The sequence below is a fragment of the Hyperolius riggenbachi genome, chromosome 2 (assembly GCF_040937935.1).
Source record: "Hyperolius riggenbachi isolate aHypRig1 chromosome 2, aHypRig1.pri, whole genome shotgun sequence".
Taxonomy (NCBI): domain Eukaryota; kingdom Metazoa; phylum Chordata; class Amphibia; order Anura; family Hyperoliidae; genus Hyperolius; species Hyperolius riggenbachi.
The window spans coordinates 573,678,094-573,702,286 of record NC_090647.1 but is presented as its reverse complement, the minus strand read 5'-3'; the positions used below and the strand labels follow the sequence as shown (position 1 = coordinate 573,702,286).

Genomic DNA, 24,193 nt, shown 5'->3' with positions numbered 1-24,193 from the left:
GCCAGTCCAGTTACACAGTGCCAGGCAGTGATCCCAGCTCCTGCTAGAGAACACAGATTCTATGGCTAATGCCAGTCCAGTTACACAGTGCCAGGCAGTGATCCCAGCTCCTGCTAGAGAACACAAGTTCTATGGCTAATGCCAGTCCAGTTACACAGTGCCAGGCAGTGATACCAGCTCCTGCTAGAGAACACAGATTCTATAGCTAATGCCAGTCCACTTACACAGTGCCAGGCAGTGATACCAGCTCCTGCTAGAGAACACAGATTCTATGGCTAATGTCAGTCCAGTTACACAGTGCCAGGCAGTGATACCAGCTCCTGCTAGAGAGCACAGATTCTATAGCTAATGCCAGTCCAGGTACACAGTGCCAGGCAGTGATACCAGCTCCTGGTAGAGAACACAGATTCTATGGCTAATGCCAGTCCAGTTACACAGTGCCAGGCAGTGATACCAGCTCCTGCTAGAGAGCACAGGTTCTATGGCTGTCAGTCCAGTTACACAGTGCCAGGCAGTGATACCAGCCCCTGGTAGAGAACACAGATTCTATGGCTAATGCCAGTCCAGTTACACAGTGCCAGGCAGTGATACCAGCTCCTGCTAGAGAGCACAGGTTCTATGGCTAATGTCAGTCCAGTTACACAGTGCCAGGCAGTGATACCAGCTCCTGGTAGAGAACACAGGTTCTATGGCTAATGCCAGTCCAGTTACACAGTGCCAGGCGGTGATACCAGCTCCTGCTAGAGAACACAGGTTCTATGGCTAATGCCAGTCCAGTTACACAGTGCCAGGCGGTGATACCAGCTCCTGCTAGAGAACACAGATTCTATGGCTAATGCCAGTCCAGTTACACAGTGCCAGGCGGTGATACCAGCTCCTGCTAGAGAACACAGATTCTATGGCTAATGTCAGTCCAGTTACACAGTGCCAGGCAGTGATACCAGCTCCTGCTAGAGAACACAGGTTCTATGGCTAATGCCAGTCCAGTTACACAGTGCCAGGCAGTGATACCAGCTCCTGCTAGAGAACACAGATTCTATAGCTAATGCCAGTCCAGTTACACAGTGCCAGGCAGTGATACCAGCTCCTGCTAGAGAACACAGATTCTATAGCTAATGCCAGTCCAGTTACACAGTGCCAGGCAGTGATCCCAGCTCCTGCTAGAGAACACAGATTCTATGGCTAATGTCAGTCCAGTTACACAGTGCCAGGCAGTGATACCAGCTCCTGCTAGAGAACACGGATTCTATAGCTAATGCCAGTCCAGTTACACAGTGCCAGGCAGTGATCCCAGTTCCTGCTAGAGAACACAGATTCTATGGCTAATGTCAGTCCAGTTACACAGTGCCAGGCAGTGATACCAGCTCCCGCTAGAGAACACAGATTCAGTGGCGTAGCTAAGGAGCTTTGGGCCCCGATGCAAGTTTTACAATGGGGCCCCCCAGGCACTCTATAGATAACAATCGATACAGCGCACCAAAACCTGACAATGGCAACTACAGTGTCAGAGGTGCAAGAAGGGGATGGGAAAGAGCTTGTTAATGTTTACCACTACTCAATGTGTATATATAGAAGTGATTATTATGAGCACAGGACCAATAGAGAGCTAATACTGTAGTTGAGGAAGGGCCCTTCGGGGCCCCTCTGGCCCAAGGGCCCCGATGCGGTCGCTATCGCTGCACCCCCTATTGCTACGCCCCTGCACAGATTCTATAGCTAATGCCAGTCCAGTTACACAGTGCCAGGCAGTGATACCAGCTCCTGCTAGAGAGCACAGATTCTATAGCTAATGCCAGTCCAGTTACACAGTGCCAGGCAGTGAAACCAGCTCCTGCTAGAGAACACAGGTTCTATGGCTAATGCCAGTCCAGTTACACAGTGCCAGGCAGTGATACCAGGGCCCGCTGGAGAACGCCAGGCCTCATGAAGTCTGATTGTCTTGCTGGGGGTTGTTTGATAGATTGCTGGCAGTGCTCATCCTTTTAGCAGCAGATAGTGGTCCCGCTGATGGGCTGTGGACCTCCTATGCCCATGGTGAGCTCTGCCTCTCTACTGGAATCCCCTCCATGCCCTGACAAGATGCTGGGAGACACGGCACACCTTCTGGCTGCTGCACGTATTAATGTACCTTCCAGGAGGAGGAGGTCTTCCTGTGCAGCCTCTGTAGGTTCCGAGTATGGCCTTACTGTGCGGCGGGGGGTCACCATGTAGGGGCACAGAGGAGGCATGCTGTCTCAGAGATGGCAAGGTCTATGACTGACCAATACTGGGAACAGTGAGAGTCCTCAGGGAGTACATTAGGTGCAGTGTTGGGGATAGAGTCCTCAGGGAGTAGATTAGGTGCAGTGTTGGGGACAGAATCCTCTGGGAGTACATTAGGTGCAGTGTTGGGGATAGACTCCTCAGGGAGTACATAAGGTGCAGTGTTGGGGATAGACTCCTCAGGGAGTACATTAGGTGCAGTGTTGGGGATAGACTCCTCAGGGAGTACATTAGGTGCAGTGTTGGGGATAGAATCCTCAGGGAGTGCATTAGGTGCAGTGTTGGGGATAGACTCCTCAGGGAGTGCATTAGGTGCAGTGTTGGGGATAGAGGCCTCAGGGAGTACATTAGGCGCAGTGTTGGGGATAGAGGCCTCAGGGAGTACATTAGGTGCAGTGTTGGGGATAGAGGCCTCAGGGAGTACATTAGGTGCAGTGTTGGGGATAGAATCCTCAGGGAGTACATTAGGTGCAGTGTTGGGGATAGAGGCCTCAGGGAGTACATTAGGTGCAGTGTTGTCAGGGATAGAGGCCTCAGGGAGTACATTAGGTGCAGTGTTTGGGGATATTGGCCTTAGGGAGTACATTAGGTGCAGTGTTGGGGATAGAGTCCCCAGGGAGTACATTAGGTGCAGTGTTTGGGGATATTGGCCTTAGGGAGTACATTAGGTGCAGTGTTGTCAGGGATAGAGGCCTCAGGGAGTACATTAGGTGCAGTGTTGGGGGATAGACTCCTCAGGGAGTACATTAGGTGCAGTGTTAGGGATAGAGGCCTCAGGGAGTACATTAGGTGCAGTGTTAGGGATAGAGGCCTCAGGGAGTACATTAGGTGCAGTGTTGGGGATAGAGTCCTCAGGGAGTACATTAGGTGCAGTGTTGGGGGATAGACTCCTCAGGGAGTACATTAGGTGCAGTGTTGGGGATAGAATCCTCAGGGAGTACATTAGGTGCAGTGTTGGGGATAGAGGCCTCAGGGAGTACATTAGGTGCAGTGTTGTCAGGGATAGAGGCCTCAGGGAGTACATTAGGTGCAGTGTTTGGGGATATTGGCCTTAGGGAGTACATTAGGTGCAGTGTTGGGGATAGAGTCCCCAGGGAGTACATTAGGTGCAGTGTTTGGGGATATTGGCCTTAGGGAGTACATTAGGTGCAGTGTTGTCAGGGATAGAGGCCTCAGGGAGTACATTAGGTGCAGTGTTGGGGATAGAGTCCCCAGGGAGTACATTAGGTGCAGTGTTTGGGGATATTGGCCTTAGGGAGTACATTAGGTGCAGTGTTGTCAGGGATAGAGGCCTCAGGGAGTACATTAGGTGCAGTGTTGGGGGATAGACTCCTCAGGGAGTACATTAGGTGCAGTGTTAGGGATAGAGGCCTCAGGGAGTACATTAGGTGCAGTGTTGGGGATTGAGTCCTCAGGGAGTACATTAGGTGCAGTGTTGGGGATATTGGCCTCAGGGAGTACATTAGGTGCAGTGTTTGGGGATATTGGCCTCAGGGAGTAAATTAGGTGCAGTGTTGGGGATAGAGGCCTCAGGGAGTACATTAGGTGCAGTGTTGGGGATAGAGGCCTCAGGGAGTACATTAGGTGCAGTGTTGGGGATAGAGGCCTCAGGGAGTACATTAGGTGCAGTGTTGGGGATAGAGGCCTCAGGGAGTACATTAGGTGCAGTGTTTGGGGATATTGGCCTCAGGGAGTACATTAGGTGCAGTGTTGGGGATAGAGTCCCCAGGGAGTACATTAGGTGCAGTGTTTGGGGATATTGGCCTTAGGGAGTACATTAGGTGCAGTGTTGTCAGGGATAGAGGCCTCAGGGAGTACATTAGGTGCAGTGTTGGGGGATAGACTCCTCAGGGAGTACATTAGGTGCAGTGTTGGGGATAGAGGCCTCAGGGAGTACATTAGGTGCAGTGTTGGGGATAGAGGCCTCAGGGAGTACATTAGGTGCAGTGTTGGGGATAGAGGCCTCAGGGAGTACATTAGGTGCAGTGTTGGGGATAGAGGCCTCAGGGAGTACATTAGGTGCAGTGTTGGGGATAGAGGCCTCAGGGAGTACATTAGGTGCAGTGTTAGGGATAGAGGCCTCAGGGAGTACATTAGGTGCAGTGTTGGGGATAGAGTCCTCAGGGAGTACATTAGGTGCAGTGTTGGGGGATAGACTCCTCAGGGAGTACATTAGGTGCAGTGTTGGGGGATAGACTCCTCAGGGAGTACATTAGGTGCAGTGTTGTCAGGGATAGAGGCCTCAGGGAGTACATTAGGCGCAGTGTTGGGGATATTGTGTTTATATACTGTGATATACTGTTTATTGCAGCTTGTGTTTGTGTGTTGCAGGAAGTGAAGCTCTACAAGAACGCCCGGGAGAGAGAGAAGTATGACCACTTCCTGGATTGTACCACCATGAGATCTCAGGAGGTGACTACCACCAATCATGTGCTTTTTCTCTCTGATATGCAGGTATGATAATATGGCTGAACTCTTTGCTGTGGTGAAGACCTTGCAGGCCCTGGAGAAGGCATATATTAAAGACTGTGTGTCCCCCAGCGAGTAAGTCCCCCATTACTAATGTCTGCTTGTGTGGGGGGGATTGTATCATCGGGATTGAGTACACCAGCTATAAGTGCAATCCCCTTTCCAGGTACACAGCCGCCTGCTCCCGCCTCCTGGTCCAATACAAAGCCGCCTTCAAGCAGGTCCAAGGAGCTGAGGTTGGCTCTATAGATGACTTCTGCCGAAAATACCGGGTGAGGCCAACTCTAGCCAATAGTCTGTGAATTATGATTGTATTTAAATCTCTGCTCCCTCCCTGCTCTCCTGCTCTGTATCCCCTCCCTGCACCATCTGCTCCCTATCTGCTCCCTCCCTGCTCTCCTGCTCGGTGTCCCCTCCCTGCACCATCTGCTCCCTGTCTGCTCTCCTGCTCCATAGCTCACCACGTCCCCTCCCCCTCTACTCCCTCCCTGCTCTGTATCCCCTCCCTGCACCATCTGCTCCCTCCCTGCTCTCCTGCTCATTGTCCCCTCCCTGCACCATCTGTTCACTCCCTGCTCTCCTGCTCTGTATCCCCTCCCTGCACCATCTGCTCCCTCCCTGCTCTCCTGCTCTGTATCCCCTCCCTGCACCATCTGCTCCCTCCCTGCTCTCCTGCTCTGTATCCCCTCCCTGCACCATCTGCTCACTCCCTGCTCTCCTGCTCATTGTCCCCTCCCTGCACCATCTGCTCCCTCCCTGCTCTCATGCTCTGTGTCCCCTCCCTGCACCATCTGCTCCCTCCCTGCTCTGTATCCCCTCCCTGCACCATCTGCTCCCTATCTGCTCCCTCCCTGCTCTCCTGCTCTATGTTCCCTCCCTGCTCTCCTGCTCGGTGTCCCCTCCCTGCACCATCTGCTCCCTGTCTGCTCTCCTGCTCCATACTGCTCACCACGTCCCCTCCCCCTCTGCTCCAGGACTGCTCACCACGTCCCCTCCCCCTCTGCTCCCTCCCTGCTCTCCTGCTCGTTGTCCCCTCCCTGCACCATCTGCTCCCTCCCTGCTCTCCTGCTCTGTGTCCCCTCCCTGCACCATCTGCTCCCTCCCTGCTCTGTGTCCCCTCCCTGCACCATCTGCTCCCTCCCTGCTCTCCTGCTCGTTGTCTCCTCCCTGCACCATCTGCTCACACCCTGCCCCATTTGCTCCCTCCCTGCTCTCCTGCTCGTTGTCCCCTCCCTGCCCCATCTGCTCTCTCCCTGCTCTCCTGCTCGTTGTCCCCTCCCTGCACCATCTACTCTCCATAGCTCACCACATCCCCTCCCCCTCTGCTCCCTCCCTGCTCTCCAGCTCCATGGCCCACCGCGTTTCCTCCCCCTCTGCTCCCTCCCTGCTCTCCTGCTCTGTATCCCCTCCCTGCACCATCTGTTCCCTCCTGCTCTCCTGCTCCGTGTCCCCTCCCTGCACCATCTGCTCCCTCCCTGCTCTCCTGCTCTGTGTCCCCTCCCTGCACCATCTGCTCCCTCCCTGCTCTCCTGCTCTGTGTCCCCTCCCTGCACCATCTGCTCCCTCCCTGCTCTCCTGCTCTGTATCCCCTCCCTGCACCATCTGCTCCCTCCCTGCTCTCCTGCTCTGTATCCCCTCCCTGCACCATCTGCTCCCTCCCTGCTCTCCTGCTCTGTGTCCCCTCCCTGCACTATCTGCTCCCTCCCTGCTCTCCTGCTCTGTATCCCCTCCCTGCACCATCTGCTCCCTCCCTGCTCTCCTGCTTTGTATCCCCTCCCTGCACCATCTGCTCCCTCCCTGCTCTCCTGCTCTGTGTCCCCTCCCTGCACCATCTGCTCCCTCCCTGCTCTCCTGCTCTGTATCCCCTCCCTGCACCATCTCCTCCCTCCCTGCTCTCCTGCTCTGTATCCCCTCCCTGCACCATCTCCTCCCTCCCTGCTCTCCTGCTCTGTATCCCCTCCCTGCACCATCTGCTCCCTCCCTGCTCTCCTGCTCTGTGTCCCCTCCCTGCACCATCTGCTCCCTCCCTGCTCTCCTGCTCTGTATTTCCTCCCTGCACCATCTCCTCCCTCCCTGCTCTCCTGCTCTGTATCCCCTCCCTGCACCATCTGCTCCCTCCCTGCTCTCCTGCTCTGTATCCCCTCCCTGCACCATCTGCTCCCTCCCTGCTCTCCTGCTCTGTATTTCCTCCCTGCACCATCTCCTCCCTCCCTGCTCTCCTGCTCTGTATCCCCTCCCTGCACCATCTGCTCCCTCCCTGCTCTCCTGCTCTGTATCCCCTCCCTGCACCATCTCCTCCCTCCCTGCTCTCCTGCTCTGTATCCCCTCCCTGCACCATCTGCTCCCTCCCTGCTCTCCTGCTCTGTATCCCCTCTCTGATCCCTCTCTCTTACAGATTAATGTGTATGTATTCCACACAGCTGGATTGTCCCCTTGCCATGGAGCGCATTAAAGAAGATCGACCAATCACCATAAAGGATGATAAGGGAAACCTAAACCGCTGCATAGCAGACATTGTCTCTGTGAGTGCGCCACCCTTTGGAAGTATTTGTGAACTGCAATCATTGTTTGTCTTAGAGTGGAATTTGTTTTTTTTAGCACCCTACAGTGTTTGGTGACCTCTAATATCATGTGAGCTGCTGGAAACCGATGTATAGAGCAGGTTTCTTGTCTGCTGTGTGCTTGTCTGCTGTATAGAGGAGGTTTCTTGTCTGCTGTATAGAGGAGGTTTCTTGTCTGCTGTATGGAGCAGGTTTCTTGTCTGCTGTATAGAGCAGGTTTCTTGTCTGCTGTATAGAGCAGGTTTCTTGTCTGCTGTATAGAGCAGGTTTCTTGTCTGCTGTATAGAGCAGGTTTCTTGTCTGCTGTATAGAGCAGGTTTCTTGTCTGCTGTATAGAGCAGGTTTCTTGTCTGCTGTATGGAGCAGGTTTCTTGTCTGCTGTATGGAGCAGGTTTCTTGTCTGCTGTATGGAGCAGGTTTCTTGTCTGCTGTATAGAGCAGGTTTCTTGTCTGCTGTATAGAGCAGGTTTCTTGTCTGCTGTATAGAGCAGGTTTCTTGTCTGCTGTATAGAGCAGGTTTCTTGTCTGCTGTATAGAGCAGGTTTCTTGTCTGCTGTATAGAGCAGGTTTCTTGTTTGCTGTATAGAGGAGGTTTCTGGTCTGCTGTATAGAGGAGGTTTCTTGTCTGCTGTATAGAGGATGTGTCTTGTCTGCTGTATAGAGCAGGTTTCTTGTCTGCTGTATAGAGCAGGTTTCTTGTCTGCTGTATAGAGGAGGTTTCTTGTCTGTTGTATAGAGCAGGTGTCTTGTCTGCTGTGTGCTTGTCTGCTGTATAGAGCAGGTTTCTTGTCTGCTGTATGGAGCAGGTTTCTTGTCTGCTGTATGGAGCAGGTTTCTTGTCTGCTGTATGGAGCAGGTTTCTTGTCTGCTGTATGGAGCAGGTTTCTTGTCTGCTGTATGGAGCAGGTTTCTTGTCTGCTGTATGGAGCAGGTTTCTTGTCTGCTGTATGGAGCAGGTTTCTTGTCTGCTGTATGGAGCAGGTTTCTTGTCTGCTGTATAGAGCAGGTTTCTTGTCTGCTGTATAGAGCAGGTTTCTTGTCTGCTGTATAGAGCAGGTTTCTTGTCTGCTGTATAGAGCAGGTTTCTTGTCTGCTGTATAGAGCAGGTTTCTTGTCTGCTGTATAGAGCAGGTTTCTTGTCTGCTGTATAGAGCAGGTTTCTTGTCTGCTGTATAGAGCAGGTTTCTTGTCTGCTGTATAGAGCAGGTTTCTTGTCTGCTGTATAGAGCAGGTTTCTTGTCTGCTGTATAGAGCAGGTTTCTTGTCTGCTGTATAGAGCAGGTTTCTTGTCTGCTGTATAGAGCAGGTTTCTTGTCTGCTGTATAGAGCAGGTTTCTTGTCTGCTGTATAGAGCAGGTTTCTTGTCTGCTGTATAGAGCAGGTTTCTTGTCTGCTGTATAGAGCAGGTTTCTTGTCTGCTGTATAGAGCAGGTTTCTTGTCTGCTGTATAGAGGATGTGTCTTGTCTGCTGTATAGAGCAGGTTTCTTGTCTGCTGTATGGAGCAGGTTTCTTGTCTGCTGTATGGAGGAGGTTTCTTGTCTGCTGTATGGAGGAGGTTTCTTGTCTGCTGTATGGAGGAGGTTTCTTGTCTGCTGTATGGAGGAGGTTTCTTGTCTGCTGTGTGCTTGTCTGCTGTATAGAGCAGGTTTCTTGTTTGACGTATGTGCTGAAAGGATAGAAAAAAGGACGGGAAGACACCGGGAGCCCAATCTGGTGTAGTATCTCACGTGTGGTTACGTCTGTAGGTAAGAAATGATCAAATATACTCACAAAGCTGGGTTGCGTATGAGGCAACCAGTCTGAATCGCATGTGGGGAAGTACCGTCCCCACTCGGCCTTGTGGGGTAATCTCAATGGTCGCAGCTCCTTTGAAGAAGATTACCACCTGCCAGGTGGTGACCCCTGATCCTTGGAGGGGTTTTTTTTTTGCAACACGGGAGGGTAGGAGGCGCCCTAATGGGTACTTATAGCACGACTCTTACGTCGACAAACGAATTTAATCGGAGGACATTAGGTCAAATTAGTGGATTAGTGGTTAGTGTAGGTATGTACTGCTGGTACAAAGAGTATCAGTGTTTGTTAGGTAGTTTTTTGGTATTTGCAGAAAATGGAACGATCCTACCTTAATGAGCAGTCATTCCATAATAATTGTAAACAAACGATCTTTATTGGAGCACTCAAATAATGACTACGCGTTTCGCGGTACAATACTGCTTCATCAGGTCGTGTATCGTGCCTTAAATAAAAAAGGAGAAGAGACATGGCGCTAAATACAGGAAACAGGCTCCCATTATAAAAGAAATGACGACATAAAAACAATAACATAAAAACAATTAGCAGTTAATTCAGTGGATGTATCCATAACACAAAAAGAATGGCATTTCACAATGTTTAGGACTAGATGGTTTTCTCGTATGTATATATATCTCTCTCTCTCGTGGTGTCTGATGTAGACTCCAACAACATGAAGGGATGTCAAATATGGCCCCAGCAACAAACCTGTTCAAAGAGGGAAACCCCAATAAGTTCAACAACATACTCCGAGACGTAGCAAGCCAACCACAAAAGATCCGGTACAGAGAATTAAACATCAGGAAACAACATACAAACCATCAGTCTCAATACCAAAGACCGTAAAGGAAGACAAAAAACCAGAAGGAGAAAAACAGGAGGAAGAAGAAGAAGGAGAAGATGAAGAAGAAAGAGAAGATAAAGAAGTAGGATTAGGAGAAGCAAGAGGAGAGGAACCTGAATTAGACGAAGATTCCGAAATCTACAGTACCCCAGTGGCCATGAGACCAAGGGACAGAATACCTACCACTCCTAAATCCATCACTACATCTCCAGTTGCCAGAGGACTCCTGGAACTCAGTACCCACGAGGTGTATACTCTGGGAGAGATCGAGGCTCCTTCACGCTCCAGTAGAGAAGAAGAAGTTAGAACTATACCGGAACCACGACCACTACCAGAGAGAACGCAGAATAAACAACAGGGCCAGAAATTCTCCAGACTACCAAGAAGGATACAAGCGGAAAAGAAACTACAAGAAAGACACATCGTCGAGTTCTTCCGCCCCAGCCAGGAACCTATCAGTAGCTCAGAATCATACTCCACTGGGGGCACCTCCTCATCGTCTTTTTTTAGAGCTGCCCACAGTAATGGGAGAGACGCCACCACTGAAACAAAGGATGACAGACCCACTGAGCCTTCTCGCCCCACTAACCATCTCATCGCCATTAAGGGCACAGAAAAGACCAGCCCAAAGCCCAGGAAGAGAGGCAGACGAGGCGGCAAAAAGGGCAAACAGAAAAAGATCAATCTAAAAGTAGGAGAGGCCTCGAGAACAACCAAGAAGCATCTTCAATTTATCTAATTACAAATTAAGTACCACAGAAGAGGGGGTTCTCTCGCAAGGGACTCTCCTTCTGCCCCTCAAAACCTTCCAACGTATATGAACTATTTTTAGATCTAAATAGCTTTGTACGTAAATTAACTCTCAAGAGATATTTCTGTAATAAAACCCTGCAGAAGCAGAGATCTACTAGAGATAGGATAACAAGTCCCATAATAACGAACTCAGAGGAACAACAGATGACCACATTTGTGGACCATGAAGAATTATCTCTGGAGAAGTATGTCTATACTAGCCTGAAGAATCCGTCCAAATTCTACCCTACTACACACAAGGGTCCATACGTAGAAGCATTTTACAAGCAGGTAATGGAGGATTTCAGGAACCTAGAGAGTAAAGAAGGGAAGCGGAACCTAACCCGAACAGAGGAGAAAGCCATTAAAGATCTAGAGGCCAACAAAGAAGTTGTCATCAAACCTGCGGATAAGGGTGGGGGAATAGTAATCATGGATAGGGAAGATTACATCATAGAAGCTAGAAGAATCCTGGATGACAAAGACTATTACGAAATACTTCAAGAAGATCCAACTCGAGACCACTCAGAAGCCCTGAAAACCCTAATCAAATGGGTCCTTGATGAAGGGATAATTACCAAAGCAGAAAGAGACTACGTATGGATACCAGATCCGGTGCAGGCACACTTTTACCACCTCCCTAAGATACACAAAACTGTCACTAACCCACCAGGACGACCAATAATAGCCGGTATAGACTCCATTACATCACATCTCTCAGAACTAATAGACCTACACTTACAACCATATGTGAGAAATCTCCCCTCGTTTCTCAAAGATTAAACGCATCTACTCAACCTTTTGAAGAACTATGAATGGCGGGAAGGATACCACTGGCTAACCCTAGACGTCTGTGCGCTCTATTCCAACATCCACCACAATATAGGCCTTAGAGCTGTATGGCACTATCTAAATCAAGACAACAAGCTACCCATAAAACAAAAATATTTTCTTATCCAGGCTATCACATTCATTTTTACTCATAATAGTTTCAGATTTCAGGAAACCATTTACCTTCAGAAACGAGGAACGGCGATGGGGGCAAATTTTGCACCCATTTACGCAAATCTGACGATGGGACGACTGGAAGAATTACTACTAGCCCGCGGGAATCGATTCGAATCAAATATCGTCCTATATAAAAGGTACATAGACGATCTAATCCTTATATAGGATGGAGACTGTGAATCTATAAAGAAGTTCCATGAATATCTAAACGACAATGACTGGGGGATCTCATTCACATACAACTACAGTAAGGAAGAAATCGATTACCTAGATCTTACACTTTATCACAAGAACAATGCAATAGAATCCAGAAATTTCTTCAAAACTGTTGATGCAAACTCATACATAGATTTTAAAAGTTCCCACCACAAACCATGGAGACAGAATATACCATATGGGCAATTCCTTAGAATTAGGAAAAACTGCAGTGACCTGAGGACCTTTGACACCCAATCAGAAATACTGATGAGGAAGTTCAAAGAAAGGAATTTCCCCGCAAAACTAACCAAAGAAGCAAGGATAAAGGCAAGAACAACCCAGAGAGACACACTTTTGGAATCGAAAAAACAAAGGAATACTTCCAAAGAGGAGAAAAAAGACGTAAACTTTATCACCCGCTATTCCAACCAACACAAGTCGATAAATGACATCTTGAGGAAACATTGGCCCCTATTACAAGGAGACCCACTGCTAAAAATGAATCTGCCCAACAGACCAAGGTGTGTCTTTCGAAGGGCAAGAACCCTTAAAAACAAGTTAGCACCAAGCATCCTACGAGAGAATAATCAGGGTGACCTAGGAGACAAAACCAATAGACAGCAAGGCCAGGTCACATGCTGCTTGCAACCAAGGTGCCTTTGTTGTAAATTGATCAATGTGAAAACTACTGAATTTGGGTCCTCTACAACAGGAGAGACATACAACATCAAACACAACATGGATTGCTCAACAAGTCATGTAATATACGTAGTCACATGCCCCTGCGGCCTACAATATGTAGGCCGCACTACCCAACAATTCCGTACGAGATGGGGCCAGCATAGAAGGAACATTACCAATGGCTATACTAAACATGGACTTTCAAGACACTTAAAATTGATCCACAACCAACAGATTGAAGGAACAAGAATTTGCCCCATAGAACATATCCCAGAATCTACGAATAACCATTTGAAGAAACTCAGGAGTAGAGAGATGTTCTGGATCTATAAATTAAACACCCTTCAACCCGACGGATTGAATATATGCCTTGAACACAATCTTTGATGAGAGTAGAAATCCAAGGGCCAATTACACCATCCAGCCCCTAGAGTCCCATCACCTTCCCTTCTGAGCGAAATAATTACTGGCCCATCTGATCTACTATACATCTGATCCACCACATGTATAGAGAGACCTCAACCAAAAGAGACATTGGTTCCAAGTAGTCCTATCTAGAACTAACTAGATTAAGTGAGTACACTAGCGACGGGCAGGGACTATAATAACCAAAGAGCAACAATAGCGGGAAAGTAATAGGCCTCCCCTACTCCTGTCCAAATATCTATCACGAGTTGAAACATCAGACCTAATCCAACCCCAGATTACCGCCACAGGACTTTAATAACCTTAAAGCTGAATTTGGAGTATCCCCACAACTGTCAGAGGGGTGATACCCCGACCACCCAATGATCCATGGAACTATCACTAAAGGGCACAACCTGGTCACATACCATTTGCTATACCACAAGACCCTCTTATTGTCCAATTGCCTACTCCCTGGCACCCTGTTAGCCCATAAGAAGGGATTTGAACTACACCCAGTGAGCCAGTGGCAGGGCCCACACATCAATTCAGCATACCCCGCCTTCTTCCATGAACTAGTCCCTTTGAATGGCCGTGTATAGACCACATTTTGGAGCCCTGATCAGATCCTACAGCCAAGTTTTTTTTAAATTTTTTTTATAAAAGTTTAAAAAAAATACTACATTCCCCCCCCCCCCCCCCCCCCCCCTCCCACCTTAGCCCCACTCTCACCCTATTTATATCACTATCCGTCTCCCTCCCTCTTCCCCTATCTGACATCAGTGTTTAATGTTGCACACACACACTCCCTGGGAGCATCAGAGCTGTATAACATCCAATGAATGTCTTCTCTTCCTATTATATAACCCAGTATCCTGTTTTTAGTACCAGTGGTATTTCTAAGTTGTCAGTTTTTATCCAAGAGTACTGTTTTATCTAAGAGAACAGTTTTTAATTTGTTGCGCTCGTTTAATAGTAGTGTTATTCATGTCTTCTTACTTACTAGATACAATACCTCCTCAGATACAATTGTTCTCTAGGGAGACGTTACGGTCTCCAATAATATGGCAGAGAACATAGAGCAGTGGGAACTAACAACTTTCCCTCCCACAGTCACCTAGGAGACGGACCCTGACTGGGATACGCCTTCCGCGTTGGCTAAGCGTCATCTCGCGGAACAGCGAGCTAACGTCACACGCTGCGCCTCACTTTGAGACGCATCCATATACGCCTTCCGCATCGGCATGTCGTAACCTCGCATAGCAGCGAGGTGACGCCACGCGCACACGCGACATGGGGTGACGTCACATACCACGCCCCCACACCCTGCGTGTCCACATCCTAAACATTCAAATGGATAGCGGTCGCAGCGGCGCTCACTGGCGCCCGAATCTGGGAAGCTTTGCATATAGGTAAGCCTCTCGCACATGCCTCCCTCACAAGCCTCCCTCATCCCATCCTCTATATAGGTAAGCCTCTTCTCTCAAATCACCCTATGTATAGCATTGTGAGTGCTACGCCGTTTTACCCCTTTGCATAGCCCTGCATTTGTAGTTTCTAGCAATATGTTGAGCCTACTTTGACTCAGAACAGATCTCCAGTGTTATAGGTGGGTTCACACTCATCTACATCACACCACGAGAGAGATATATATATATATATATATATATATATATATATACATACATACATACGAGAAAACCATCTAGTCCTAAACATTGTGAAATGCCATTCTTTTTGTGTTATGGATACATCCACTGAATTAACTGCTAATTGTTTTTATGTCGTCATTTCTTTTATAATGGGAGCCTGTTTCCTGTATTTAGCGCCATGTCTCTTCTCCTTTATTTAAGGCACGATACAGGACCTGATGAAGCGGTATTGTACCGCGAAACGCGTAGTCATTATTTGAGTGCTCCAATAAAGATCGTTTGTTTACAATTATTATGGAATGACTGCTCATTAAGGTAGGATCGTTCCATTTTCTGCAAATACCAAAAAACTACCTAACAAACACTGATACTCTTTGTACCAGCAGTACATACCTACACTAACCACTAATCCACTAATTTGACCTAATGTCCTCCGATTAAATTCGTTTGTCAACGTAAGAGTCGTGCTATAAGTACCCATTAGGGCGCCTCCTACCCTCCCAGGTTTCTTGTTTGCTGTATAGAGGAGGTTTCTTGTCTGCTGTATAGAGCAGGTTTCTTGTCTGCTGTATAGAGGAGGTTTCTTGTCTGCTGTATAGAGCAGGTTTCTTGTCTGCTGTGTAGAGGAGGTTTCTTGCCTGCTGTGTAGAGGAGGTTTCTTGTCTGCTGTATAGAGGAGGTTTCTTGTCTGCTGTATAGAGCAGGTTTCTTGTTTGCTGTATAGAGCAGGTTTCTTGTTTGCTGTATAGAGCAGGTTTCTTGTCTGCTGTATGGAGCAGGTTTCTTGTTTGCTGTATAGAGCAGGTTTCTTGTCTGCTGTATAGAGGAGGTTTCTTGTCTGCTGTATAGAGGAGGTTTCTTGTCTGCTGTATGGAGCAGGTTTCCTTTCTGCTGTATGGAGCAGGTTTCCTGTCTGCTGTATAGAGGAGGTTTCTTGTCTGCTGTATAGAGGAGGTTTCTTGTCTGCTGTACAGAGGAGGTTTCTTGTCTGCTGTGTGCTTGTCTGCTGTATAGAGGAGGTTTCCTATCTGCTGTATAGAGGAGGTTTCTTGTCTGCTGTATAGAGGAGGTTTCTTATCTGCTGTATAGAGCAGGTTTCTTGTCTGCTGTATAGAGGAGGTTTCTTGTCTGCTGTATAGAGGAGGTTTCTTGTCTGCTGTATAGAGGAGGTTTCTTGTCTGCTGTATAGAGGAGGTTTCTTGTCTGCTGTATAGAGGAGGTTTCTTGTCTGCTGTATAGAGGAGGTTTCTTGTCTGCTGTATAGAGGAGGTTTCTTGTCTGCTGTATAGAGGATGTTTCTTGTCTGCTGTATAGAAGAGGTGTCTTGTCTGCTGTATAGAGGAGGTGTCTTGTCTGCTGTATAGAGGAGGTGTCTTGTCTGCTGTATAGAGGAGGTGTCTTGTCTGCTGTATAGAGGAGGTGTCTTGTCTGCTGTATAGAGCAGGTTTCTTGTCTGCTGTATAGAGCAGGTTTCTTGTCTGCTGTATAGAGGAGGTTTCTTGTCTGCTGTATAGAGGAGGTTTCTTGTCTGCTGTATAGAGGAGGTTTCTTGTCTGCTGTATAGAGGAGGTTTCTTGTCTGCTGTATAGAGGAGGTTTCTTGTCTGCTGTATAGAGGAGGTTTCTTATCTGCTGTATAGAGGAGGTTTCTTATCTGCTGTATAGAGGAGGTTTCTTGTCTGCTGTATAGAGGAGGTTTGTCTGCTGTATGGAGCAGGTTTCTTCTCTGCTGTATGGAGCAGGTTTCTTGTCTGCTGTATAGATCAGGTTTCTTGTCTGCTGTATAGAGGAGGTTTCTTATCTGCTGTATAGATCAGGTTTCTTGTCTGCTGTATAGAGGAGGTGTCTTGTCTGCTGTATAGAGGAGGTGTCTTGTCTGCTGTATAGAGGAGGTGTCTTGTCTGCTGTATAGAGGAGGTGTCTTGTCTGCTGTATAGAGGAGGTGTCTTGTCTGCTGTATAGAGGAGGTGTCTTGTCTGCTGTGTGCTTGTCTGCTGTATAGAGGAGGTTTCTTGTCTGCTGTATAGAGCAGGTTTCTTGTCTGCTGTATAGAGGAGGTTTCTTGTCTGCTGTATAGAGGAGGCGTCTTGTCTGCTGTATAGAGGAGGTGTCTTGTCTGCTGTATAGAGGAGGTGTCTTGTCTGCTGTATAGAGGAGGTGTCTTGTCTGCTGTATAGAGGAGGCGTCTTGTCTGCTGTATAGAGGAGGTGTCTTGTCTGCTGTATAGAGGAGGCGTCTTGTCTGCTGTATAGAGGAGGCGTCTTGTCTGCTGTATAGAGGAGGCGTCTTGTCTGCTGTATAGAGGAGGTGTCTTGTCTGCTGTATAGAGGAGGTGTCTTGTCTGCTGTATAGAGGAGGCGTCTTGTCTGCTGTATAGAGGAGGCGTCTTGTCTGCTGTATAGAGGAGGCGTCTTGTCTGCTGTATAGAGGAGGCGTCTTGTCTGCTGTATAGAGGAGGTGTCTTGTCTGCTGTATAGAGGAGGTGTCTTGTCTGCTGTATAGAGGAGGTGTCTTGTCTGCTGTATAGAGGAGGTGTCTTGTCTGCTGTATAGAGGAGGCGTCTTGTCTGCTGTATAGAGGAGGCGTCTTGTCTGCTGTATAGAGGAGGCGTCTTGTCTGCTGTATAGAGGAGGCGTCTTGTCTGCTGTATAGAGGAGGCGTCTTGTCTGCTGTATAGAGGAGGTTTCTTATCTGCTGTATAGAGCAGGTTTCTTGTCTGCTGTATAGATCAGGTTTCTTGTCTGCTGTATAGAGGAGGTTTCTTATCTGCTGTATAGAGGAGGTTTCTTATCTGCTGTATAGAGGAGGTTTCTTATCTGCTGTATAGAGGAGGTTTCTTATCTGCTGTATAGAGGAGGTTTCTTATCTGCTGTATAGAGGAGGTTTCTTGTCTGCTGTATAGAGGATGTGTCTTGTCTGCTGTATAGAGGAGGTGTCTTGTCTGCTGTATAGAGGAGGTGTCTTGTCTGCTGTATAGAGGAGGTGTCTTGTCTGCTGTATAGAGGAGGTTTCTTGTCTTCTGTATAGATGAGGTTTCTTGTCTGCTGTATAGATGAGGTTTCTTGTCTGCTGTATAGATGAGGTTTCTTGTCTGCTGTATAGATCAGGTTTCTTGTCTGCTGTATAGATCAGGTTTCTTGTCTGCTGTATAGATCAGGTTTCTTGTCTGCTGTATAGAGGAGGTTTCTTGTCTGCTGTATAGAGGAGGTTTCTTGTCTGCTGTATAGAGGAGGTTTCTTGTCTGCTGTATAGAGGAGGTTTCTTGTCTGCTGTATAGAGGAGGTTTCTTGTCTGCTGTATAGAGGAGGTGTCTTGTCTGCTGTGTGCTTGTCTGCTGTATAGAGGAGGTGTCTTGTCTGCTGTATATAGGAGGTTTCTTGTCTGCTGTATAGAGGAGGTTTCTTGTCTGCTGTATAGAGGAGGTTTCTTGTCTGCTGTATAGAGGAGGTTTCTTGTCTGCTGTATAGAGGAGGTTTCTTGTCTGCTGTATAGAGGAGGTTTCTTGTCTGCTGTATAGAGGAGGTGTTTTGTCTGCTGTATAGAGGAGGTGTCTTGTCTGCTGTGTGTTTGTCTGCTGTATAGAGGAGGTGTCTTGTCTGCTGTATAGAGGAGGTGTCTTGTCTGCTGTATAGAGGAGGTGTCTTGTCTGCTGTATAGAGCAGGTGTCTTGTCTGCTGTATAGAGGAGGTTTCTTGTCTGCTGTATAGAGGAGGTTTCTTATCTGCTGTATAGAGCAGGTTTCTTATTTGCTGTGTAGAGGAGGTTTCTTGTCTGCTGTATAGAGGAGGTTTCTTGTCTGCTGTATAGAGGAGGTGTCTTGTCTGCTGTATAGAGGAGGTGTCTTGTCTGCTGTATAGAGGAGGTTTCTTGTCTGCTGTATAGAGGAGGTTTCTTGTCTGCTGTATAGAGGAGGTTTCTTGTCTGCTGTATAGAGGAGGTTTCTTGTCTGCTGTATAGAGGAGGTTTCTTGTCTGCTGTATAGAGGAGGTTTCTTGTCTGCTGTATAGAGGAGGTTTCTTGTCTGCTGTATAGAGGAGGTGTCTTGTCTGCTGTGTGCTTGTCTGCTGTATAGAGGAGGTGTCTTGTCTGCTGTATAGAGGAGGTTTCTTGTCTGCTGTATAGAGGAGGTTTCTTGTCTGCTGTATAGAGGAGGTTTCTTGTCTGCTGTATAGAGGAGGTTTCTTGTCTGCTGTATAGAGGAGGTGTCTTGTCTGCTGTATAGAGGAGGTTTCTTGTCTGCTGTATAGAGGAGGTGTCTTGTCTGCTGTATAGAGGAGGTGTCTTGTCTGCTGTATAGAGGAGGTGTCTTGTCTGCTGTATAGAGGAGGTGTCTTGTCTGCTGTATAGAGGAGGTGTCTTGTCTGCTGTGTGCTTGTCTGCTGTATAGAGGAGGTTTCTTGTCTGCTGTATAGAGGAGGCGTCTTGTCTGCTGTATAGAGGAGGTGTCTTGTCTGCTGTATAGAGGAGGTGTTTTGTCTGCTGTATAGAGGAGGTGTCTTGTCTGCTGTGTGTTTGTCTGCTGTATAGAGGAGGTGTCTTGTCTGCTGTATAGAGGAGGTGTCTTGTCTGCTGTATAGAGGAGGTGTCTTGTCTGCTGTATAGAGCAGGTGTCTTGTCTGCTGTATAGAGGAGGTGTCTTGTCTGCTGTATAGAGGAGGTTTCTTATCTGCTGTATAGAGCAGGTTTCTTATTTGCTGTGTAGAGGAGGTTTCTTGTCTGCTGTATAGAGGAGGTTTCTTGTCTGCTGTATAGAGGAGGTGTCTTGTCTGCTGTATAGAGGAGGTTTCTTGTCTGCTGTATAGAGGAGGTTTCTTGTCTGCTGTATAGAGGAGGTTTCTTGTCTGCTGTATAGAGGAGGTTTCTTGTCTGCTGTATAGAGGAGGTTTCTTGTCTGCTGTATAGAGGAGGTTTCTTGTCTGCTGTATAGAGGAGGTTTCTTGTCTGCTGTATAGAGGAGGTTTCTTGTCTGCTGTATAGAGGAGGTTTCTTGTCTGCTGTATAGAGGAGGTGTCTTGTCTGCTGTGTGCTTGTCTGCTGTATAGAGGAGGTGTCTTGTCTGCTGTATAGAGGAGGTTTCTTGTCTGCTGTATAGAGGAGGTTTCTTGTCTGCTGTATAGAGGAGGTTTCTTGTCTGCTGTATAGAGGAGGTTTCTTGTCTGCTGTATAGAGGAGGTGTCTTGTCTGCTGTATAGAGGAGGTTTCTTGTCTGCTGTATAGAGGAGGTGTCTTGTCTGCTGTATAGAGGAGGTGTCTTGTCTGCTGTATAGAGGAGGTGTCTTGTCTGCTGTATAGAGGAGGTGTCTTGTCTGCTGTATAGAGGAGGTGTCTTGTCTGCTGTGTGCTTGTCTGCTGTATAGAGGAGGTTTCTTGTCTGCTGTATAGAGGAGGCGTCTTGTCTGCTGTATAGAGGAGGTGTCTTGTCTGCTGTATAGAGGAGGTGTCTTGTCTGCTGTATAGAGGAGGTGTCTTGTCTGCTGTATAGAGGAGGTGTCTTGTCTGCTGTATAGAGGAGGTGTCTTGTCTGCTGTATAGAGGAGGCGTCTTGTCTGCTGTATAGAGGAGGTGTCTTGTCTGCTGTATAGAGGAGGCGTCTTGTCTGCTGTATAGAGGAGGCGTCTTGTCTGCTGTATAGAGGAGGCGTCTTGTCTGCTGTATAGAGGAGGCGTCTTGTCTGCTGTATAGAGGAGGTGTCTTGTCTGCTGTATAGAGGAGGCGTCTTGTCTGCTGTATAGAGGAGGCGTCTTGTCTGCTGTATAGAGGAGGCGTCTTGTCTGCTGTATAGAGGAGGTGTCTTGTCTGCTGTATAGAGGAGGTGTCTTGTCTGCTGTATAGAGGAGGCGTCTTGTCTGCTGTATAGAGGAGGCGTCTTGTCTGCTGTATAGAGGAGGCGTCTTGTCTGCTGTATAGAGGAGGCGTCTTGTCTGCTGTATAGAGGAGGTTTCTTATCTGCTGTATAGAGCAGGTTTCTTGTCTGCTGTATAGATCAGGTTTCTTGTCTGCTGTATAGAGGAGGTTTCTTATCTGCTGTATAGAGGAGGTTTCTTATCTGCTGTATAGAGGAGGTTTCTTATCTGCTGTATAGAGGAGGTTTCTTATCTGCTGTATAGAGGAGGTTTCTTATCTGCTGTATAGAGGAGGTTTCTTATCTGCTGTATAGAGGAGGTTTCTTATCTGCTGTATAGAGGAGGTTTCTTGTCTGCTGTATAGATCAGGTTTCTTGTCTGCTGTATAGAGGAGGTGTCTTGTCTGCTGTATAGAGGAGGTGTCTTGTCTGCTGTATAGAGGAGGTGTCTTGTCTGCTGTATAGAGGAGGTGTCTTGTCTGCTGTATAGATGAGGTTTCTTGTCTGCTGTATAGATGAGGTTTCTTGTCTGCTGTATAGATGAGGTTTCTTGTCTGCTGTATAGATGAGGTTTCTTGTCTGCTGTATAGATCAGGTTTCTTGTCTGCTGTATAGATCAGGTTTCTTGTCTGCTGTATAGAGGAGGTTTCTTGTCTGCTGTATAGAGGAGGTTTCTTGTCTGCTGTATAGAGGAGGTTTCTTGTCTGCTGTATAGAGGAGGTTTCTTGTCTGCTGTATAGAGGAGGTTTCTTGTCTGCTGTATAGAGGAGGTGTCTTGTCTGCTGTGTGCTTGTCTGCTGTATAGAGGAGGTGTCTTGTCTGCTGTATAGAGGAGGTTTCTTGTCTGCTGTATATAGGAGGTTTCTTGTCTGCTGTATAGAGGAGGTTTCTTGTCTGCTGTATAGAGGAGGTTTCTTGTCTGCTGTATAGAGGAGGTTTCTTGTCTGCTGTATAGAGGAGGTGTTTTGTCTGCTGTATAGAGGAGGTGTCTTGTCTGCTGTGTGTTTGTCTGCTGTATAGAGGAGGTGTCTTGTCTGCTGTATAGAGGAGGTGTCTTGTCTGCTGTATAGAGGAGGTGTCTTGTCTGCTGTATAGAGCAGGTGTCTTGTCTGCTGTATAGAGGAGGTGTCTTGTCTGCTGTATAGAGGAGGTTTCTTATCTGCTGTATAGAGCAGGTTTCTTATTTGCTGTGTAGAGGAGGTTTCTTGTCTGCTGTATAGAGGAGGTTTCTTGTCTGCTGTATAGAGGAGGTGTCTTGTCTGCTGTATAGAGGAGGTTTCTTGTCTGCTGTATAGAGGAGGTTTCTTGTCTGCTGTATAGAGGAGGTTTCTTGTCTGCTGTATAGAGGAGGTTTCTTGTCTGCTGTATAGAGGAGGTTTCTTGTCTGCTGTATAGAGGAGGTTTCTTGTCTGCTGTATAGAGGAGGTTTCTTGTCTGCTGTATAGAGGAGGTTTCTTGTCTGCTGTATAGAGGAGGTGTCTTGTCTGCTGTATAGAGGAGGCGTCTTGTCTGCTGTATAGAGGAGGCGTCTTGTCTGCTGTATAGAGGAGGTGTCTTGTCTGCTGTGTGCTTGTCTCCTGTATAGAGGAGGTGTCTTGTCTGCTGTATAGAGGAGGTTTCTTGTCTGCTGTATAGAGGAGGTTTCTTGTCTGCTGTATAGAGGAGGTGTCTTGTCTGCTGTATAGAGGAGGTTTCTTGTCTGCTGTATAGAGGAGGTTTCTTGTCTGCTGTATAGAGGAGGTGTCTTGTCTGCTGTATAGAGGAGGTTTCTTGTCTGCTGTATAGAGGAGGTGTCTTGTCTGCTGTATAGAGGAGGTGTCTTGTCTGCTGTATAGAGGAGGTGTCTTGTCTGCTGTATAGAGGAGGTGTCTTGTCTGCTGTATAGAGGAGGTGTCTTGTCTGCTGTATAGAGGAGGTGTCTTGTCTGCTGTGTGCTTGTCTGCTGTATAGAGGAGGTTTCTTGTCTGCTGTATAGAGGAGGTTTCTTGTCTGCTGTATAGAGGAGGTTTCTTGTCTGCTGTATAGAGGAGGTTTCTTGTCTGCTGTATAGAGGAGGTTTCTTGTCTGCTGTATAGAGGAGGTTTCTTGTCTGCTGTATAGAGCAGGTTTCTTGTCTGCTGTATAGAGGAGGTGTCTTGTCTGCTGTATAGAGGAGGTTTCTTGTCTGCTGTATAGAGCAGGTTTCTTGTCTGCTGTATGGAGCAGGTTTCTTGTCTGCTCTATGGAGCAGGTTTCTTGTCTGCTGTATGGAGCAGGTTTCTTGTCTGCTGCATAGAGCAGGTTTCTTATTTGCTGTATAGAGGAGGTTTCTTGTCTGCTGTATAGAGGAGGTTTCTTGTCTGCTGTATAGAGGATGTTTCTTGTCTGCTATATAGAGGAGGTTTCTTGTCTGCTGTATAGAGGAGGTTTCCTATCTGCTGTATAGAGCAGGTTTCTTGTCTGCTGTATAGAGGTGTCTTGTCTGCTGTATAGAGGAGGTGTCTTGTCTGCTGTATAGAGGAGGTGTCTTGTCTGCTGTATAGAGGAGGGGTCTTGTCTGCTGTATAGAGGAGGGGTCTTGTCTGCTGTATAGAGGAGGGGTCTTGTCTGCTGTATAGAGGAGGGGTCTTGTCTGCTGTATAGAGGGGTCTTGTCTGCTGTATAGCGGAGGGGTCTTGTCTGCTGTATAGAGGAGGGGTCTTGTCTGCTGTATAGAGGAGGGGTCTTGTCTGCTGTATAGAGGAGGGGTCTTGTCTGCTGTATAGAGGAGGGGTCTTGTCTGCTGTATAGAGGAGGTTTCTTGTTTGCTGTATAGAGGAGGTGTCTTGTCTGCTGTGTGCTTGTCTGCTGTATAGAGGAGGTTTCTTGTCTGCTGTATAGAGGAGGTGTCTTGTCTGCTGTATAGAGGAGGTGTCTTGTCTGCTGTATAGAGGAGGTGTCTTGTCTGCTGTATAGAGGAGGTGTCTTGTCTGCTGTATAGAGGAGGTTTCTTGTCTGCTGTATAGAGGAGGTTTCTTGTCTGCTGTATAGAGGAGGTTTCTTGTCTGCTGTATAGAGCAGGTTTCTTGTCTGCTGTATAGAGGAGGTGTCTTGTCTGCTGTATAGAAGGTTTCTTGTCTGCTGTATAGAGCAGGTTTCTTGTCTGCTGTATAGAGGAGGTGTCTTGTCTGCTGTATAGAGCAGGTTTCTTGTCTGCTGTATGGAGCAGGTTTCTTGTCTGCTGTATGGAGCAGGTTTCTTGTCTGCTGTATAGAGCAGGTTTCTTATTTGCTGTATAGAGGAGGTTTCTTGTCTGCTGTATAGAGGTGGTTTCTTGTCTGCTGTATAGAGGAGGTTTCTTGTCTGCTGTATAGAGCAGGTTTCTTGTCTGCTGTATAGAGGAGGTTTCTTGTCTGCTGTATAGAGCAGGTTTCCTATCTGCTGTATAGAGCAGGTTTCTTGTCTGCTGTATAGAGGAGGTGTCTTGTCTGCTGTATAGAGGAGGTGTCTTGTCTGCTGTATAGAGGAGGTGTCTTGTCTGCTGTATAGAGGAGGTGTCTTGTCTGCTGTATAGAGGAGGTGTCTTGTCTGCTGTATAGAGGAGGTGTCTTGTCTGCTGTATAGAGGAGGCGTCTTCTCTGCTGTATAGAGGAGGTTTCTTGTCTGCTGTATAGAGGAGGTTTCTTGTCTGCTGTATAGAGGAGGTTTCTTGTCTGCTGTATAGAGGAGG

At 47.7% G+C, this 24,193-nt stretch overlaps 1 protein-coding gene and 1 long non-coding RNA gene across 3 annotated transcripts in view; one reads left to right on the top strand and one right to left on the bottom strand.

Moving 5' to 3' along the window:
• VPS28 (VPS28 subunit of ESCRT-I) overlaps nt 1–24,193 on the top strand; it is a 131,098-nt gene that overhangs the window by 31,134 nt on the left and 75,771 nt on the right. The window contains exons 4-7 of one of the 2 annotated variants that reach the window (XM_068271056.1): nt 4,594–4,631; nt 4,717–4,806; nt 4,898–5,003; nt 7,152–7,253. In XM_068271056.1, coding sequence (XP_068127157.1) covers nt 4,594–4,631; nt 4,717–4,806; nt 4,898–5,003; nt 7,152–7,253 — 336 coding nt within the window. The remainder of the gene's footprint in view (nt 1–4,593; nt 4,632–4,716; nt 4,807–4,897; nt 5,004–7,151; nt 7,254–24,193) is intronic. The other variant, XM_068271057.1, reaches the window with a different exon arrangement.
• LOC137547459 (uncharacterized) lies at nt 9,442–14,128 on the bottom strand. The gene is made up of 2 exons (XR_011026593.1): nt 14,016–14,128; nt 9,442–9,529 (listed from the first exon to the last, which is right to left on the bottom strand). It is a non-coding gene; the product is annotated as an uncharacterized lncRNA (long non-coding RNA).